The sequence below is a fragment of the Microcebus murinus genome, chromosome 14 (genome assembly GCF_040939455.1).
Source record: "Microcebus murinus isolate Inina chromosome 14, M.murinus_Inina_mat1.0, whole genome shotgun sequence".
NCBI classification, from domain to species: Eukaryota; Metazoa; Chordata; class Mammalia; order Primates; family Cheirogaleidae; genus Microcebus; species Microcebus murinus.
In genome coordinates, this window is record NC_134117.1 from 67,485,142 (window position 1) to 67,506,806 (window position 21,665).

The window sequence follows — 21,665 nt, forward strand, 5'->3', positions numbered from 1 at the left end:
GCAGAAGGACTGCTTGAGCCCAGAAGTTTGAGGTTGCTGTGAGCTAAGATGATGCCACGGCACTCTAGCCTAGGCAACAGAGTGAGATTCTGTCTTTAAAAAAAAAAAAAAAAAAAAAAATGGCAAAACTATGCTGATAGTTTAGGCATGCACTTTGATTAATTGTACTACTTCTTGTTTGAGATATAATAAACTATAACTTTTTTGTTGTGTTTTATTTTTTTATACTTCTTTAAATTTTTTTTAAACGTTCTTACCTAGCAAAGTTTCTGCATGTATAAACTACAACTTTTGATTCAAAATTGGACCTAATACTAAGAAGTCAGCCTTCCTAGCAATCATTCTTGTGAAAAAAAAAAAAAAAAAGAAGTCAGCCTACTTCTTTCTCTCATAAGGGTACAGTGGAATTTATAGTCTACATGCCATGTGATTATGTCACCACTCTAATGGCTATGTATTTTCCTAATTTTAATTTATAAGTCAGTAAATTTATAGTAGATATAAACAAAAGCTCTTTGGGTTTCCTAATAATTTTTAAGAAGACCTGAAAGGAAATTATTTAAGAGAATGATAGGCTCCTAGTCATGACTCAGGAAAGGATCAAGTTTTTGTAGATTAATTTCTGAAGACACAACTTCAAGCATTATTGGTTTCAAAAAGACAAAAAGAGGTAAAGAATTACAAGGGCTTTGGAAAAATAAAAAGGACAGTGCAATCCATTACTGTTTCTGGACATGTGCAAAATAACATTGAAGAAAATACCAAAAACATCTAGAAACCTGTTAGACTGGCAAAAATGCTGGCATCAAGGCCGGGCACGGTAACTCATGCCTGTAATCCTACCACTCTGGGAGGCCAAGGCGGGAAGATCGCTCAAGGTCAGGAGTTCAAAACCAGCCTGAGCAAGAACGAGACCCATCTCTGCTGTAAATAGAAAGAAATTAACTGGCCAACTAAAAATATACAGAAAAAATTAGCCGGGCAAGGTGGCACATGCCTGTAGTCCCAGCTACTCGGGAGGCTGAGGCAGAAGGATTGCTTGAGCCCAGGAGTTTGAGGTTGCTGTGAGCTAGGCTGATGCCACAGCACTGTAGCCGGGGCAACACAGTGAGAGTCTGCTTCAAAAAAAAAAAAAAAAAAAAAAGGCATCAGTATGAAGAAACAAGGAATCATAAATAGTTTTGGAGGAAAGTATAATTTGAGGGCAGAGGAAGCATGTGTTAGAGTGGGAGGAATTGGGCACAGCAATTTTAAATACAGGATGTATATACTCTGACACAATTCCTTAAGCCACGAAATTACCCAACAGACAAACTTTGAAAAGTATGGCCCTAGAGTACTTATCTCTAAAATATTTGTAACAGAAGAAAACGAAAAACAAAACAAAACAAACAAAAAAAAACAAACAAAAGTACAACAATCAAAAAGTATCAAATGGTATTCATCACAAAGAAAGATAAACCTATGTGTTGATATAAAAAGCACACGAAGACGATGTAAACAAAAAACAGTATACACTAATGTCTATGTATAGTAAGATTCCATTTATGTAAAAAAAATTGCACATTTATTTTTATACATGCATAAACACTAACTTCTCAGGACAGATACAAAACTATTACAAATGGTAACTTTTCAGGAAATAGACTTAAGGATTTTAAGCCATTCTGAATGTAATTTTTTTAACCTACATACATAAATTACTTCTGATTTTTAAAATAAACAGATCAATTAATTTTTCAAGAGTAAATTAGAAAAACACTAGGCAGAAGAACGTTTGGTCAGTAATCAGAACTACTTAATTTGAAAATTACTAGATTAAGATCAATGCTATCAATACTACTAAGGATATAAATCTGAATGTTAATTTTCCCACTATATCTTTGAATTTGAGAATTAAGAGCCATTTCTTTTTTTTTTTTTGAGACAGAGTCTCACTTTGTTGCCCAGGCTAGAGTGAGTGCTGTGGTATCAGCCTAGCTTACAGCAACCTCAAATTCCTGGGCTCAAGCGATCCTACTGCCTCAGCCTCCCAAGTAGCTGGGACTAAAGGCATGCACCACCATGCCCAGCTAATTTTTTGTATATATATTTTTAGTTGGTCAATTAATTTCTTTCTATTTTTAGTAGAGACAGGGTCTCGGCTCAGGCTGGTTTTGAACTCCTGACCTTGAGCAATCCACCCACCTTGGCCTCCCAGAGTGCTACGATTACAGGCGTGAGCCACCATGCCCAGCCAGGAGCCATTTCTTGATACTTAAGATAATTGAGCACTCTAGCGTGGGCAACAGAGTGAGACTCTGTCACACACACAAAAAAAGATAACCGAGTAGAAGGTGACACAATTCTCTAAAACAAGAGTAACAGAACCTACCACTCGAAATGTCTTACAGTCTAAAAACAAAAACTTCAGACGGATTAAAAATTGGCAAATGCTAGCAGGTAAAAGAAAGCTAGGCATGATATAGGGTGATACCCTGAAGAACAAGCCACTTCTACAACACGTAGTACAAAAGAGGAATACTGGGCTGGATATACCAAACATTCCCAGGTCAATCAGTCAGAGTAGGAAAATTTGTGACTATTCCTAAACTCACAAACAGGGGTCTCCTGGAGTGTGGGAATATTTTCTGCAGATTAATCCCTACTATGGGAATAATGCAGATCAATCTTCTATTTCTTCAAAAACAACTCCCAAAGCCATTGATGGTATATTTTTATTCATTTTGGGTTCTATTAAGCAGGCGGCAGAATGATTGAAAAAACTCTGGTACAACCATACAAGGTAATGCCTACTTAGCAATAATGATAAGTGCAAGAATCTGGATAGACTGCAAGGACATATGATTAATGAAAAAAAGTCAAACTCAAAAGGTTACACAGGATTCCATTTATATAACATTCTTGAAAAGACTGGAGATGGAGAATAGATTAGTAGTAGGTAGGAGATAGGGAAGGCCAGCAGGCTAGGTATTGGGTAGCACAAGGGAATCCTTCTGTGGTGATAGTTCTGTACCTTAGTGTAGTGGTGAGTTCATGAACCTAAACATGGAATAAAAATGCATGAAAGTATTCATGTCACACACACACATATAAATGAACGCAGGTTAAAATGATGAAACTGAATAAAGGCCTTAAGTCTAGTTAATAGAAATGTAAGAATGTCAAGTTATTGGTTTTGATATTGTACTACAGTAATGTAAGATGTCACCATTAGACAAAGCTAGGTAAAGAGTAAATGGGAATCTTTGTACTATTTTTGTAACTTCCTGTGAGTCTATACTCAACTCAAAATAAAAAGCTTAAAAACAGAATTACACAGGAAAAAAATGCTTCTTTTAGCAGAAAAATAAATCAATAAGTAAATGAGGTCTACAAAGAAAAAATAGTCTATTATTACCAATTATTGTTAATGAATTACTACTACTGTTTAGATATTATTATCATGATAATTTATCACTGGTTTCACATATCATTTTATTTTTAATAACTAAGGACTAAAATTTCAAGGCCATTCAAAACTGATTATTCTGAAGCCTAGGAAAAATGCCTAGGGATTATATCTCATCTATAGTCAACACTCAATTATACATAACAGAGAAGAGTAAGAGGAAAATGAAAAATTAAGACTTTATTTTTTATTTATTTTTTTTTTTGTGAGACAGAGTCTTGCTTGTTGCCCAGGCTATAGTGAGTGCCGTGACGTCAGCCTAGCTCACAGCAATCTCAAACTCCTGGGCTCAAGTAATCCTTCTGCCTCAGCCTCCCAAGTAGCTGGGACTACAGGCATGCGCCACCATGCCCGGCTAATTGTGTATATATATATATATATGCCAATTAATTTCTTTCTATTTATAGTAGAGACGGGGTCTCGCTCTTGCTCAGGCTGGTTTCGAACTCCTGACCTTGAGCAATCCGCCCGCCTCGGCCTCCCAGAGAGCTAGGATTACAGGCGTGAGCCACCGCGCCTGGCCAAAAACTAAGACTTTAAATGGCTCAAAGAAACTGTCTCTTCCCAAGATTTCTCATGCTCGGCCACTTTGTCACTTTCTATACTTGTTAAAGAACAAGTGACGAAGCACTAACAGTGTTCTGGAAACAGATCAGACCAGTAAGTAAATATTGGAGGGCTGGATAGGATGGGGCTGGATTCTCAATTTGTTTCATTTCCAATTTGATTCATAAAACAAATGAGCCTTGTTATCACTTCTTGAGGAGTGATTACAATAGCTGAGTAAAGCCAGTGGTCTACAGAGAAATTGTACATTTTTCATTGGTTAAGAATACTGGTTATAATCAAGTTTCATCCTGGAAACTATGACTATTTAAGAATTGGTCAGGTCTAAAAGACATTCCCTCCCCACCCCAGCAAAGATATCCTTCAGAAGTTCTAAATTTAAAACATTAAATTAAATTTAAAAAGGACAAGGAGATAAAAAGGTACAATTGATAAAGGAATTGGAAGATGCAACAAACTACAGGTGTTAGTTTGTTTTTTTTAAGTTGTTCTTACCTGCACTAAAGCCTGAACGGCATGAACTTGTCCAGCTATCCTTAAACTATCATCTCCTTCTCCACTACAGAAAGAAGAATCAAAAGAACACGATGTTTCCATGTTGACAAGACAGTGCCGATTCCGAGCACTATACTCCACTAGATTTATCAGCAGACCTAAGCCCTACAAAAATTTTAAAAGATACATATTATCATAGGTGAGAACTTATAACAAATGAACACAATATATGTAATTTTTATTGGCAACTTATAAAAACCTGGTAATCAGTGTTTTATCCTCTGAAAAATGGCTAAAAACCATTATGTAACATAAGAAAGATTCCAAAAGAATCATTCCTTTGGTTTTTAATCACCACTTTTAGTTTCCATATTTTTCATTTTTACATGGAGTCCTTCATGGCTGTCTTTTGTACAGTAAGAGGAATGTTCATACAGAATTTATGAATATAATCCCATAACATATTAAACAACTAGTTCTTACACTAAGATGAATGTTTTCATACTAGATAAAATACACACTTTTAAAACAGCCATTTCAACTTACCAGCACTCGAATATCAAATCTCTGCTCCTGAGGTAGGTACTTTGGAACCTGAAGCACACAGTTCATTGCTGTGCCTATGAGGCCATCCTGTTCTCCTGTTTTGGTGCTGCCCCACTCTGACACAAGAAATGGAAATGGAAAAATTGTTGCTAATACTTCCTTTTGAAAATAAACCAGTATTTATTAAAATGGACATTAACTTAGGATTATATAGTTATCCTTTTATTGAAATACACTGTTGATACTTCTGGTCCAAGCTACCAGGCTAATTCTAAAATTATCAACTCCTGGTATTGTGCAGTGCCTCATGCCTGTAATCCTACCACTCTGGGAGGTCAAAGAGGGAGGATCATTTGAGGCCAGGAATTTGAGACCAGTCTGAGCAAAGGCAAGACCCCATCTCTACTATAAATAGAAAAATTAGCCGGGCATGGTGGTGTGTACCTATAGTCCCAGCTACATAGGAGGCTGAGGCAGGAGGACTGCTTAATCCCAGAAGTTTGAGGTTGCAGTGAGCCACTGCACTCTAGCCCAGAGACAGAGCAAGATCCTGTCTCAAAACAAAACAAACAAACAAAAACCCCAACAAAGTTAAAATGATCAGCTTCTGGCCAGGCGCCGTGGCTCACGCCTGTAATCCTAGCTCTTGGGAGGCCGAGGCGGGCGGATTGCTCAAGGTCAGGAGTTCAAAACCAGCCTGAGCAAGAGCAAGACCCCATCTCTACTATAAATAGAAAGAAATTAATTGGCCAACTGATATATATATATATATAAAATTAGCCGGGCATGGTGGCGCATGCCTGTAGTCCCAGCTACTCGGGAGGCTAAGGCAGAAGGATAGCTTGAGCCCAGGAGTTTGAGGTTGCTGTGAGCTAGACTGACGCCACGGCACTCACTCTAGCCTGGACAACAAAGCGAGACTCTGTCTCCAAAAAAAAAAAAGATCAGCTTCTAAAAGCAGTTTAAACCTACATATGGGTAAGTCAAGTACATTATGGCAGTTAAAAAATCACTACACTGACCCGGCCCAGTGGCTCATGCCTGTAATCCTAGCACTCTGAGAGGCCGACATGGGAGAATCACTTAAGGTTAGGAGTTCGAGACTGGGTTGAATAACAGCCAGACCCCTGTCTCTACACAAAATAGAAAATTAGCCAGGCCTGGTGGCACATGGCTATAGTCCCAGTCACTGGGGAGGTTGAGGCAGGAGGCTCACTTGAGCCCAGGCGTCTGAGGTTGCTGTGAGCTAGGCTGACGCCATGGCACTCTAGCCCGGGCAACTGAGTAAGACTCTGTCTCAAAAAAAAAAAAAATATTACTACATTAAGAAAAGAAACAAAGGGGATTAATTTGTTTTTACATATAATATACAATCTTTCTTTTTTTGAGACAAAGTCTCAATCTGTTGCCTGGGCTAGAGTGCCATGGTGTCAGTCTAACTCAGAGCAATCTAAAACTCCTGGACTCAAGCAAGCCTCCTGCCTCTGCCTCCCCTGTGGCTGGGACTACAGGCAAGTGCCACCATGCCCGGTTAATTTTTTTTCTATATATTTTTAGTTGGCCAATTAATTTCTATTTTTAGTAGAGACGGGGTCTCGTTCTTGCTCAGGCTGGTTTCCAACTCCTGACCTTGAGCGATCCTCCCACCCTGGCTTCCCAGAGTGCTAGGATTACAGGTGTGAGCCACCACGCCCAGCCCCTATACAATCTTTCAATGAGAAAATATGAAGAAAATACTACTTACCATTATCATTAGTTAAATTGAGCAACACCCCAATGATGGCCCTCATGCAGTCCTCCACTGCTTTGCCCACATGGTTAGTTACATTCTGGTGCGGCTTACTGTCGGCTAAGCATATGCTATCTTCAGCACGATTATACTGCTGAATCAGTTCTTCACAATGCTGTAACGCTCTTAAAAAAAAACAAAATGTGGACTATTATGGTAAATAAAAATAGTACATAATAAATTTTTACTTACTTGAACCTAAATGCTGTCAGATTAAATCTCATTTTATTTTGCAAAATATGATAATTTAAAAAATTTCTCTACAGAAAGGTAAAATTAAAACTCATGGGAGAAGTTTATATCTGTACTAACTACATCTACCACTAGTAAACTCTTTATTTCCCAGGAGTTGTCCCCCATTTTACTGAATTCTCCGATACAACAGACAGACCTCAACCCTTCCCCAAATAGGTAAACCTTTAAGAGCTAATGTTGGACACCTCTGACTCTCATTTAAATATTTTTCGTTTAGAAAGCAAGTTGTTAGCAGGTAGGGATTGTTATATATACTAATATTATATAATAAATAACCTTGTAAAGGACAGGTATCAAATACTTCATATGCATTAGAGCAAATCATTATTTCTTAACTAGAAGTCAGACTGCCATGTCTCCTGGCAGCCATCCAAGGGTATATACTGAGCTGTATCCAAGGATTCTCAAGATACCACCCAAAACAAAAAGGAAATATAATCCTTAAACCACTCTACTATTTCTAAAGAATCTCTTTAAATCGCCAAGACCATTAAATTTACTTTTAAGTCTAATGTAAATCAAGTAAGCTGACTCTGTCAGTTGATTTTTCATGTGTTAATATTATATGCCATACAAAACCATTAAAGAAATCTACACCACATCTAATCTACCCCTAGGTGCCCTGTACAACACTGAGGAAGTTCTATAAGGTTCCTTATTACCCTTTATTTAAGAAGATGTTCCTCATGACTAACTTAAAATAATTTGTTCTGATGTTTGGTAATGTTGGCCAGAACTACCATGCTGTTATTGATAACTCAACTGTCTTTAATACTAACCTAAACTGTAGCTTCGAAGGTAAGGGGCAGTTCAGCATTTACTATTTAATCTATCAATATGCTATCGTTGCATAAATTGTGGTTCTACTGAAAAGCTCAAAAACCTAGATCAATGCTCTTTCACAAATATCCAATCCTGACCTCTTCTGCCACTTCTAAGACATTTGATCTAAATTTCCTAATCAAAATCAAAGAGCTAAAAACCTGTCATACTAAATATCTCCTTTTGCAAGGGACTTGTCATGGTTTCTGAAGTACACAAAAGAGACCTTTTAAAATCAGAAACAATACATAAAATTATTTGTCAATTTAAAAAATAAAAATAATATAAAATCAGAAACAGATTAAATTTTTAAGAACATTCTTTGGTGTAATCCTAGCACTCTGGGAGGCTGAGGCAGGTGGATTGCTCAAGGTCAGGAGTTCGAAACCAGCCTGAGCAAGAGCGAGACCCCGTCTCTACTATAAATAGAAAGAAATTAATTGGCCAACTAATATATATAGAAAAAATTAGCCGGGCATGGTGGCGCATGCCTGTAGTCTCAGCTACTCGGGAGGCTGAGGCAGAAGGATTGCTTGAGCCCAGGAGTTTGAGGTTGCTGTGAGCTAGGCTGACGCCAAAGCACTCACTCTAGCCTGGGCAACAAAGCGAGACTCTGTCTCAAAAGAAAGAAAAAAAAAAAAAGAAGAACATTCTTTGGTAAGGCAGAATAAAACAGAGTAATAAAACAAGTGGAATGTATGCATTAAGAGTACTAATTGTGATGTGAAATTTTCAAATGCAAGACAAATGAAGAAATGGAGAAGAAATCTACAGATTAAAAAATCTACTGGTAAGTTTGTGACTAGTGGTAATTTAAGATTTTTATAAATTTGAATATTGATTAAACATATTAAGCAATTAATAATTTATATTATGTGAAAATGGTATTGTGCTTATATTTTTTAAGAGTCCTTTTCTTTTACTGCATATTTATATGATAATGGCATCTGGATTTGCTTTAAAATAATACAGGAGGGGAAATGCATGGGGTTATAGACAGAAATAAAACTGGCCATAATTGATAACTTTTTTTTATTATGGGAAGAGGGAAGAGGGAAGTTCACTTTTCTTTTTTTCTAATTAAGACAGAATCTCAGTCTGTCATCCTGGGTAGAGTGCAGTAGTGCCATTAGAGCTTACTGCAACCTCAAACTCCTGGACTCAACTGATCCTCCTACCTCAGCCTACCAAGTAACTGGGACTACAGGTGCATGCTACAATACCCAGCTAATTTTTCTATTTTTAGTAGAGATGGGGTCTCACTCTTGCTCAGGCTAGTCTTGAACTCCTGAGCTCAAACAATCCTCCCACCTTGGCCCCTCCAGAGTACTAGAATTACAGGCATGAGGCATGAGCCACAGTGCCAGGCCCATAATTGATAATTAAGCTGGTAAGGTGTATATACGGGTTTATTATACTATGTTGTGTATTTCTGAAATTCTCCAAAATACGAGGTTAAAAAATAGATAAAATGGAGTCAGAGTGCTGTGGGCCTTTGCTAAGGCTCACGTCCTAAGAAAATTGCACATATATCCAAAGATAATAAGGCATCAAAGAAATGTGGAGTATATGATTATTTTTTCAAAGTAGAGATTTGAAGAAAGTTAACTCCATGTGGTATTGTGCTGGATAGGCTAAAGGCCAGAGAACTAGGGCAGAGGTATCAAGAACTAGGACAGAGATATCAGAAAGAGGCTGCTGTAATAAGGTAGAACCAGGACTGGAGAGGTACTTGGGAATCTTACATGCACTGAGGTGGTAACATTAGCCTAATTGTGATGAAAGTTGGGCAGGGAGAATGTGGAATGGGAGAAACAACATATAGATCTGGAAAAACAAGTATTAATATAAATAAAGGACAGAAGAAGGAGGCTAGAAAAGTCTGCTTATAACAAATATAAAGACTAATGCTTTTTGTTTACTATATGCCAAGCATTATTGTAGGCTTTATATATTAACTAATTTAATTCATTAATATAATATGCACAATACATAAGCGATATTTTTTAAATAATTTAAAATTTTAAAATGTTTTATATATATATTTAATACATACCATTTTTAAATCTATTACATATAATATGTAAATATATTGTCTTTTTATTGTAACAGTAATCATAAGTGGATGGCATATAATTACTAGCCTCCTTGTAAGGAACTTGTTATCAAGCAAGTGACTTGTCCATAGCTGTACAATTTAAGTTAAAAAAGTGGAATCCACAACCCAATCATTTTGGCACCAAAATCTATACTCTTTAACTTTTGTTCCATAATGTACTCTGATTCATGGAACTCAATAGAGCATTTTCTGAAGAAAGGTAGTGCAAGTTTACTCCCGTTATCGTCAATTCAAATGTTTTAAATAATGGTAGATTTTAGAAAAACTTACCTAGCTGATGAAACAATGAGTTGTGAATCTTTATATGCTATCAAGTAGCTTTGATTCTCTGGATTATGCACTGTTACCTAAAAGGGAAAAATAAAATTGTGACAATCCATAACTTTCATTCATTCACATAATACCATATTCTGCCTGGTGCCCTAAAACAGGGGTCTCCAACCTATGGTGAGATGTATAATTATTTCATTATGTATTACAATGTGATAATACTAGAAATAAAGTAAACAATAAATGTAATGTGCTTGAATCATCCCAAAACCATCCCCTCACCCAGCCACTGGGTCCATGGAAAAATTATCTTCCACAAAAATGGTCCCTGGTGCCAAAAAGTTTGGGGACCACTGCTGGTGCCCTAAAAGATAAAAAGATGAGGACAAAATAGCCCTTGTTCTCTAATGGAATAACTTCACAACCTATGTGTTTGTTCCAGTATGTAAAATAAGAGAGCTTTAGTACAAAAGTAAGAATACTAATATAATTGCTCATTCATCATTTGTGATTTTTATATTCTAGATTCTCTGTAACGAATTACTGAAAGTAATTCTGACATTACTTTAAATGTCAGAAAAAAGCAGTCCTCAACTTAAAAATAAACTAATACATTAAAGTTCATAAGTGGATTCACTTACAATATATTTTTACAAAAGAGTAATTATCTGTTATGTAATGTACCTGAAGCACTCTAAAATAAAGCAGCACTCTAAAACTTCATCTACACCAGCATCATTTAAGTGGCACTACATTATTTTCTCCACAGATGCTTTAGCTAATCTAACCTGGTCTACAACCTATGCATTCTGAAGTTCACTGGCAGTATAAATTCTAATCTATACAGAACTGGGTTAAGTCATTCATAAAAGCCAAAGAACAAAATGTTCTTAATGCAGTTCAACAGTATCATTCTCTAAAGCAAAATATTATAACAAGCTGTGCCTACCAACAATCTGCTAAATAAAGAAAATGCTCATTAATTAAAAAAAAAACAAACAAAGACGTGGCTTTATTTAACTATTGTTTTCTGCAAACAAGTTAAAGTATTTAAGCAGAAATCCACACTAAGGAAAGAATAATAAAGTTTGGCACATATAAGCAAACTTGACATTTTATTTGGAACAATAATATAGGTAGTCCTAAAATATAAAAATCATTTAACTTGTTCATTAACAACTGGTTGCTCAAAAAATGCACTGCAAATTCAATTTGGAAAAACAAAGGTGAAACCCTATATAAAAAATATCTGGCACTCTCTCGCATACACACAATCACAACTATGACTGAATAATTTTCTCCAAGTAGCTGTCCATACTTACACTTTCTAAAACTCGTAAACATCTCTCTGCTCCCCATAAGGAGGCTACTAGTTTCTCTTCATCCTCATCTCTACTTAAATGATCCACACATTCTTTAACTAGGTGAAAAAAAAATGGACATGAGTTAGTATCTATTGCCTGAATACTTACCCATTAGCTAACATTACAAGCCATCTGCACATATAATATGAATAGAGCCTCTCTGAACATTAGTCTAGGTTTCATACTGTGAAACTTTGGAATGTATCATACTGTATATATATTTCCATAACCACCAATACCAAAGTGTTAATACCCTTTTCTTTAAAAGTAAGAGATTTGCAGGATGCTACTAAAAGAATAGACCTTTTCAACCTGATATAATTATTTTTTGAAGTATGTGAATATTTTTTCAGGATTTAAATAATATGTAAAAATATTATATGTGTGCATATCATACCTTTATCTACAATATGATCCAGACCACCCAAAAGCCGCAGTTCTTCTTTAAACCAGTCTCCTGCTCGTTTGGAAGTGAGAGACAGTAAGGTCTCCATAGCTAAATGCCCAGTCTAAAAATCAGAAGCATCATTAATGAATATTTACTCTTAGCAATAATTCTGAGGCAATTCTAGAGATTTTTTCTTTACAAATATTCACTGTATACTATCAAAATATTGGGTTTTTTAATAGAATAGTGTTACAAATAAAATTGAACTTGGCCAGGAGTGGTGGCTCACACCTGTAATCCTAGCATTCTGGGAGGCCAAGGCAGGAGGATCGCTTGAGGTCAGGAGTTCAAGACCAGCCTTAGCAAAAGCAAGACCCCGTCTCTAGTAAAAACAGAAAGAAATTAGGCCCGGCATAGTGGCTCAAGCCTATAATCCTAGCTGCTCTGGGAGGCGGTGGCTCATTCCTGTAATCCTAGCTACTCTGGGAGGCCGAGTCGGGCAGATCGCTCCAGGTCAGGAGTTTGAAACCAGCCTGAGCAAGAGCGAGACCCCATCTCTAATAAAAATACAAAGAAATTAATTCACCAACTAAAAAAATATATATATATATAAATTAGCAGGGCATGGTGGTCATGCCTGTAGTCTGAGCTACTCGGGAGGCAGAGGCAGTAGGATCGCTTCAGCCCAGGAGTTTGCGGTTGCTGTGAGCTAGGCTGACGCCACGGCACTCTAGTCCGGGCAATAGAGTGAGACTCTGACTCAAAATAAAAAAGAAAGAAATTAGCTGGGCAACTAAAAATAGAAAAAAATTAGCAAGCATGTAGTCCCAGCTACTCAGGAGGCTGAGGCAGGAGGATTGCTTGAGCCAAAGTTTGAGGCTGCTGTGAGCTATGATGACGCCATAGCACTCTAGCCCAGGCAACAGAGCAAAATTGTCTCAAAAAAAAGAATTGAACTAATTTTTAATTTTATCAGAATAGTCCTTGTTAAACAAATGATTTTCACCAGCTTGTTTTCATAGAGAAAACTTGTTATTAAAAATAGTCTAGGCCGGGCGCGGTGGCTCACACCTGTAATCCCAGCACTCTGGGAGGCCAAGGCGGGTGGATCCCTAGAGGTCAGGAGTTCAAAACCAGCCTGAGCAAGAGCGAGACCCCGTCTCTACTATAAATAGAAATAAATTGGCCAACTAATATATATAGAAAAAATTAGCCGGGCATGGTGGCACATGCCTGTAGTCCCAGCTACTCGGGAGGCTGAGGCAGGAGGATCACTTGAGCCCAGGAGTTTGAGATTGCTGTGAGCTAGGCTGACACCACGGCACTCACTCTAGCCTGGGCAACAAAGTGAGACTCCGTCTCAAAAAAAAAAAAAAAAAAAAAAAAAAAGTCTACCATTTGTCAGTTCAATATAATATATACAGGTCCTATTATTTCCACAGAGGCTCAAGTGGGGCACTGTTCAATCAAAGTGTGCATGAATTTAAACTGTAAATCAATATATCAGGGCCGGGTACAGTGGCTCTCGCCTATAATCCCAACACTTTGCAAGGACTATGTGAAGCCATGGGTTTGAGACCAGGGCAACAAAGCAAGGTCCAATCTCTACAAAAAATTAACAACATAAAACCAGCCACACGTAGTAGCATGTGCCTCTAGTCCTAGCTGCTCAGGAAGCTGAGCTGGGAGGATCTCTTGAGCCTAGGAGTTCAAGACTGTTGTAAGCTATGATTACCCCATTATACTCCAGCCTGGATGACAGAGCAAGACCTGTCATTCAATCAATCAATCCTATACACATAAGATTAATTTAAGATAAAAGACGTAACCAGTAACACTCCCAGGAACAAAGTATGGGAGTGACAGTTGCTCTGAATCTTCAAAAGCACTAGTTACCACTTTAAATTTGTACCGAGGGTACAAAATGGTAAGTTATTGCTTATATTTTTCTGAGTAGAGTAAACCAGAAAATTTTCACAGACTTATTAGTTAGCTGTATTTCTTCTTCTATAAGACCCCTGCTTGCTATTCTTTCCTTATTTTCCTAAAAGGTTGTCTTTTCTTATTATTCAGTATATTTTCTTATCTATTCTGTATATAAATCTTTTGTTCATTTTAGTGTTGCATATTGACTGGCCTTTATAGTGTAGGGTTGGCAGCTTGGATATTCAACATGGGGTGGTAAACAATGATGACAAAATTATATGTAAATAAGTAAGGCTTCAGGACCACCACTAGAGGGAACACAAAAGAGCCATATTTACAACCAGATTGGTTTTTCTTTTCTCTTTGACATTCTATCATTTTTCTTTAAAGCATAAAGCCACCTCCCAATAAAGAGCAATCTGTCTCCTGTGGAACTTCAGCATGACAAAAGAAATACTTTAATTAGCGAAGACAGAAAAGACCTCTCTTTCTTCCCAAAGCTTCTGCCCTTCAAAAGATACTAGAGTTTATGGCCAGTGCAGTGGCTGAGGCCTATAATCCCTGCACTCTGGGAGGCTGAGGTGGGAGGATTGCTTGAGTCCAGGAGTTTGAGGTTGCTGTAACATAGGCTGATGCCACCACACTCTAGCCCAGGCAACGAAGTGAGACGCTGTACCCACTGCACCCCACCCCAAAGAAAGATGCTAGTTCACATTAAGTTCTCCTGACCTATTTGGAACTGCATATAATCTACATATTTAAAAATATAAACAACAGATATTACCAGTGAAAATCTTAGTATTACAGATTTAGAAGAGATCTAGAAAATTTCAGTCTATTTTTTTTAAGTTGTTATCCAAGATGGCAAATACAGAACTAGAATCTTTTGAATACTTCAAAAACAGAGTCATTCTGTCCCTCGAAGAGTAATTTAATTAGACTGGTTCAGGTATATCAGCTCATGAGTCATAGTACTAAAGCTGGAGCCTGATAAGGTAATCTTTGTTTAGAAAGAAAAGTGATAGAAATTTGACATTTAGTAAAAATGCATACATTTTTAACATTCCTTTTTAGGATGTTATTGTTTCTATTGGCATAAAATGTAATATTTGATATTTTAGTCTTTATTCAGTATATTATAAGCTAGCATTTAAAACATCTACTATTCAAGCATTTTATATGAAAACTGGAAAAGTCTTCCACAAGTTAAAGCACAAATCATTAATCAGAATACTACACTACAATGATTAGCTCTCAGATATTTGAATTCTATCTAAAAATTCTGTCTCATAATACAGTCACACTCCACAAGATAATGTTTTGGTCAATAACAAATGACATTTAACAGTGATCCCACAAGACTATAATGGAGATGAAAAATTCTTACAGTCTAGCAACATCAGAGCATAATGTGTTATTACTGATGTGTTTGTGAAGATGCAGGAAAAAACAAACTTACTGCGCTGCCAGTCATGTGAGTATAGCACATATAATTGTGTACAGTACCTAATAGGTGATAATGATAACTATATTACAGTTTTATGTATTTACTATACTATACATTTTATGGTTATGTTAGAGTATACTTCTACATATACTAAAAAAAAAGTTCATTGTAAAAACAGCCTCAGGCAGGTCCTTCAGGAGGTATTCCAGAATGCATTGTTATCACAAAAGATGACAGATTCATGCATGGCCACTGAGAACCTTCCCATGGAACAAAATGTAGAGGTGAAGACAGTGATACTGATAATCTTCTAAAGAGTAAAATAAATAAATAATCTTAAAAATAGAAAAAAACCTTTCAGAATAAGGATATAAAGAAAACATGTTGGCTGGGCCCGCCTGTAATCCTAACACACCGGGAGGCCAAGGTGGGAGGATCATTGGAGCTCAGGAATTCCAGACCAGCCTGAGAAAGAGCGAGACCCCGCCTCTACTACAAATAGAAAGAAATTCATCAGCCAACTAAAAATATATAGAAAAAATTAGCTGGGCATGGTGGCGCATGCCTGTAGTCCCAGCTACTCGGGAGGTTAAGGCAGAAGAATTGCTTGAGCCCAGGAGTCTGAGATTGCTGTGAGCTGGGCTGACACCACAGCACTCTAGCCTGAGCAACTGAATGAGACTGTCTCAAAAAAAAAAAAGACTTTAAAAAACGTGAGTAAACTAAAACAGTGCAGGACAGTTTTTATACTGATATTTACCATCCTAATAAACTCAACAAAACATAGAGCAATTCAGTGATCAGATTTATCACCATGTTCTTTAACAGTGAATACCTAAAATTAATCTCAATGTTGAACAATATACAAGACAAAAAATAGAAGTACGTTCATTCAATTATGCAGCAAATAAAAATTATGGGCTCAGATTTATTTTCCCAAGAATGAAAAAATTATTGATCATAAAATGTTGAAAGTAAAAATTACAAATATGGGTTTGTTTGTTTGTTTGTAGACAGTCTCACTCTGTCCCCCTGGCTAGAGTGCAAAAGCATAATCATAGCTCACTGCAACCTCAAACACCTGGGCTCGAGAGCCTCAACCTACTAAAGTAGCTGGGACTATATGCAACCATGCCCCAGCTAGTTTTTTTTATTTTTAGTAGAGACACTCGCTCTTGCTCAGGCTGGTCTCAAACTCCAGACCTCAAGCAATCCTCCTACTTAGTGTTAGGATTATAGGCCTGAGCCACCAAGATCAGCCACATATAGGTTTTAAAGGTAGTACACAGGAAGTGTGGTAACATGGAGAGATCACTGTGTCTGTCATCTGAACACAATAGCTATTTCCCTCAATTTTATAAAGGGAAAAGTACTAAATATATGTCAGTTTTATATCTAGCCTTTTAAAGTTAACTTGCTTTTCCCCATCTCCCAGAATCTATTACTAACTCTACCTTAATTCAATAAAGCAACAGCCTTAAATCATCTGGCTAGCACAAAGCATTCCATCAATTTTTGTAGCAAATGCTGCACTCTTAAGTAGGCAATAGAAAAAATGTTTATTAGTTCTGATGTTGGAAATGTCTGAAAATCAGGTTATTATGATAAATAATCTTATTTTTTCAAAACCTAGCAACCAATATTATTGGTTACATGTGGAATATTATTGATTCCACATGTAAAAAGGACAGAAGAAAGCAGAACTGGAATCAAGCACAAGCGGCATGGCCACCTTAAACACAGGGAGTTGTGTTGAGCATGAGGGTAGCCACTGGCCATGTCTCTATTAGGATGGACACTGTACCCAGGAAAGGCAGGTAATGAGGAATCTTCCTTCTGAATCTCTGAGGTTGTTCAGGTCCCTTGAAGCACTTAGTCAGACACCCTAAGATACTGTGGAATAAATAAAAGCTTCCTCATCGAAAATAGCCCTTGCAAATCCTTTGGAATTTTTATTCCTGAAACCCACAGAGAATAAGAAGTCAAATTCCTAATAGCCTAAATGTAGTTTCTACATTTTAAATGAAAAAAACTCAAGACAAAGATTAGGCAAAACACAACAGAAAATGTACATATTGGTCAAAAACCTAAATACAGAGGAGCTAGTTTAAGAATTTCAGGTGGGGAATGGAAATATGTTAACAACTACACCTTATAAGAATTTGTCAAATTGTAAACCAAGGCTAGGAAAAGTTAAATGATTTATTCCAAGTCATACAGCTGTTGTGACTAACCAAAGTATGAAAGTAATTTTCATGTCACAACAAAATAAAGGAAGAAGGAACCTACCGTTATATTTTCTAGATCAAGATGCTTATTGTGTACAGTTTCACAGAGTCTTCGGATTTTTTCTTTAATTTTGTTCATGTCTTTTTCATTCAGTAGCTTAGCTGATGACGCATCTTGTTCCAGTTCTAAAAGTCGAATCATTAGATCTAAGCTAGCTCTGTCAAGATCCATGTTCAAGCGATCTCTACTCAGTATATACATAAGGGCAGCTGTACATAGGGATAGATTCTTCAAAAGACCAAAGAAAGAAAAGGAAAAAAGTTCATGTAAGCAATTACTGACAATCTCAGGAAATAAGATTATTATTAACTTTTCATTTTTTTAGAAATAGTCTTGCTTTTTTTGCCCTGGCTAGAGTGCAATGGTGTCGTTGTAGCTCATTGAAACCTCAAGTTCCTGGGCTGAAGTGATCCTTCTGCCTCAACGCCCCCAGCAGCTGGGACTACAAGCTCTCACCACCATAACCAGCTAATTTTTCTATTTTTAGTAGAGACAGGGTCTTGCTCTTGCTCAGGCTGGTCTGGAACTCCTGAGCTCAAATGAACCTCCTGTCTCAGCCTCACAGAGTAGTAGGATTAAAGGTGCGAGTCACCATGCCCAGCCTGTTACTGACTTTTGTTTACAAGTTAAAACACCTAAAACTGTTATTGCTGACCATGTTGGAAACCTTGAATATGTTTTAGTCAGAGGTCCCCTTAAAATATTCTAGGAAAACATGGTTAACTGTTTAAGAGATAAACAGCTATTGTTTAAAATTTTCCTTTCTATCAACCTTCCCTACATGAATGCCCTGAAGCTGAAAAGAATATAAGCTGAATTGCATAATTCTTTGGTCATTTTGTGTTCAAAGAATTGGTAGAAATGTTTTACAGCTCATGTGTGCAAGCACGCTCTCTATGCTTTTATATATATATATACATATATATACACACATATATATATACGTACACATACACACACACACAAACCCTATTATCATATACTTCATTATTTATTATTCATGATATAGTAGTCAAATTTCAGTTTAAAATCCATTAATATAAATGTTTTAAAATCTCCACTAAAAACTTAGCATATATTTACATCAGTATATAAACACAGGATGCTGAAATAAACATATTTGCATTCATTTCTTTGAAATAAACCAATCAAATCTGGTTGAACCAAGTAATTAAAAAAATTAATAAGATGTGCTTTTAAAATCACATCAGGTGGTTATTAGCATACTCTGCTTTAATAGGTACTTTGATCTACAAGTACTAAAGCATCTTCAGATAAATGTTAATACAACAAAAAAGGTCATTTGCGATATTCCAACACTTGAGATTTTCTGTACTTATTTCAATGAACAAAAACACAATTAATTAACTAGCTAAAGATTTAAACTTTGAGCCCCCAAAAGTAAAAAACTTCAGACTAGGTGTCTGGTTAAATGTGTACAGAGCAGGCCTGGTGAGGTGGCTCACGCCTGTAATCCTAGCACTCTGGGAGGCCGAGGCAGGAGGATTGCTCAAGGTCAGGAGTTCAAAACCAGCCTGAGCAAGAGCAAGACCCCGTCTCTGCTATAAATAGAAAGAAATTAATTGGCCAACTAATATATATAGAAAAAATTAGCTGGGCATGGTGGCGCATGCCTATAGTCCCAGCTACTCGGGAGGCTGAGGCAGAAGGATCGCTTGAACCCAAGAGTTTGAGGTTGCTGTGAGCTAGGCTAACACCACGGCACTCACTCTAGCCTGGGCAACAAAGCGAGACTTCTGTCTCAAAAAAAAAAAAAAAGTGTACATAGCAAATTATTTTTGGAAATTAGGATGCCATAGTAAAGGCCACAGGGATCCAGTGCCCACAAAAGCACACAGTAATGCCTTTGTCCACTCTTTTAACTGTGTAACAAAGCAAATCTCTCTCTTTTCCCTTGTTATTCTGTATCTGCTACAATACAGTAAGGGAGTTATGCTCACTCAGAGATAAGTATGTTACTTTCAGTTTCAGAAAACTCTATAGCAGATGAATTCTGTGTCACCTAATCTGTATTTACCACATAATTTCTTTGAGCAAAAATATGCTGAGGACATCTCAAAACACCACTATTGATAATGATTAGCAATAATGATTACTTTCTTCTAACTGTGGACAATGTTAAACCTACCTTTTGTTATGTATGCTTTATTACTAAGACAAAGAATCAAAGGCAGGAAAATAAAGAATTTATATACTTCCCACAAGGTTTTATAAAAATTAGGAATATATTTCAGAATCAGTTTTTTGCCATGCTATTATGTTAAATTATGTTAAAAGATCCTTCTCAGTACTTTCTGATTAGAGGAAATCCTACTAAAAGAATCAAATATCCAAGTATTGTATATTAGCTATGATAACTGAATAAAATTGATAGTATAAATTGACAAATTTAGGAAATATAAGTTGTCATAAGAAAATAATCAAATAGCTTATTAACCAAAAATTTGTGGCATCAAACTCTACATATTCAGTAAATAAAATGAACCCAATCTATAATTACAATATATTTATAGAATATTCAGCAAAGGGTTTTTTTGGTAGCCCAACAGACCAGAACTTTTCAGCACAATTTCTCAATCCCAGAAACTTAAAAGTACCTGATGGTGCTGGCAATCATCCAAGGTTTTAAAGACCATTGCTACCATTCCATGTGCTCTCAGGTGCATTCGAAAACTGGGCATGGCACATTTAGTAGCCAAGCTAATAACACTAAAAGAAAATAAGACTAAGTTAGAATGACTGAAAACAGCTAGTACATTAGTTTTTGGAATACCAAGCAAAACAAACAGGGATGGGGTAGCAGGTTCAAAGCATTGCCCATACAGATTACAATGCAAAAACCATGGGCAAACCAAATTAATAAAAACATACTGATACCTAATATGTGATTAGTATGTTATATTTAAAAATGTAAGTAACACATGATCACCTTTAGTGCATTCCTTAGATTATCACTACCATTAAAAGCATAAAGTATTAGTTAGCTACCTTTCATAATGTTTCTGATATATAAAAATTATAAATATAGATAATTATATTTGATTGGATATACTCTAACAGGACAGTTCAATCAAATTATAGTAGTCAATCCATTATAAGACAGTCAATCCATTGCAAGACAATCAATCCATTATAATACGAAAAAGATGACTCAGATCCCAACATGCTTAATTAATCTAATTTATCATTTGAATGTCTGAAATTCTGAGCTGAGAAAGAACTTAGATTCTTTAGCATAATGTTTTTACTTGTGAGCATCCGGAAACTGAAGCCTATACTATGCTAAAAAGGCTCTGATCACCCTCTTTTCCCTCCATCATACAGAATCAAGTCCATTATGAAGAAACTGATCATATTTTAACATATCACTGGCTATATACTACAACCATGATAACAAAATGAAAAATGTTTGGCTTTACCTAGTTGGAAAAATTTAGTAGCATGCAGCGTGCACATAATTATAAAACATAAACGATCTTACCTAAGGCAACGTGTGTTTAGAGGCTGAGTGCTCTTTAAGCCACTTAACAAGTACTCAATGTCGTCAGTGAACTCTTGATTTTCACCAAATTCCACCACATCATTGAAGTGCTTCACATGCTGAACAACAGTATATAACTGCCAAGAAAAAATAAGTCCACCTCTTTTGTAACTCTGAATTAGCATATTTAAATCTATGGGCTCATTGTATTTTATATAAAAGTATATAAAATACTTTATTGCATGGCAACAAAAAATATGTTAAAAAACAATGACAGGCCGGGCGCGGTGGCTCACGCCTGTAATCCTAGCTCTTGGGAGGCCGAGGCGGGCGGATTGCTCAAGGTCAGGAGTTCAAAACCAGCCTGAGCAAGAGCGAGACCCCGTCTCTACTATAAACAGAAAGAAATTAATTGGCCAACTGATATATATATAT

General features: G+C 36.5%; 1 protein-coding gene across 4 annotated transcripts in view; it reads right to left on the reverse strand.

Annotated features, from left to right (window-relative positions):
• Nucleotides 1-21,665, reverse strand: part of WAPL (WAPL cohesin release factor) — an 84,791-nt gene that overhangs the window by 12,553 nt on the left and 50,573 nt on the right. For all 4 annotated transcript variants that reach the window (XM_076010193.1, XM_076010195.1, XM_076010192.1 and 1 more), the window contains exons 7-15: nucleotides 21,231-21,367; nucleotides 20,347-20,458; nucleotides 17,729-17,956; nucleotides 12,076-12,187; nucleotides 11,637-11,734; nucleotides 10,315-10,391; nucleotides 6,804-6,973; nucleotides 5,060-5,175; nucleotides 4,514-4,678 (exon numbers count right to left, since the gene is read on the reverse strand). In XM_076010193.1, coding sequence (XP_075866308.1) covers nucleotides 4,514-4,678; nucleotides 5,060-5,175; nucleotides 6,804-6,973; nucleotides 10,315-10,391; nucleotides 11,637-11,734; nucleotides 12,076-12,187; nucleotides 17,729-17,956; nucleotides 20,347-20,458; nucleotides 21,231-21,367 — 1,215 coding nt within the window. The remainder of the gene's footprint in view (nucleotides 1-4,513; nucleotides 4,679-5,059; nucleotides 5,176-6,803; nucleotides 6,974-10,314; nucleotides 10,392-11,636; nucleotides 11,735-12,075; nucleotides 12,188-17,728; nucleotides 17,957-20,346; nucleotides 20,459-21,230; nucleotides 21,368-21,665) is intronic.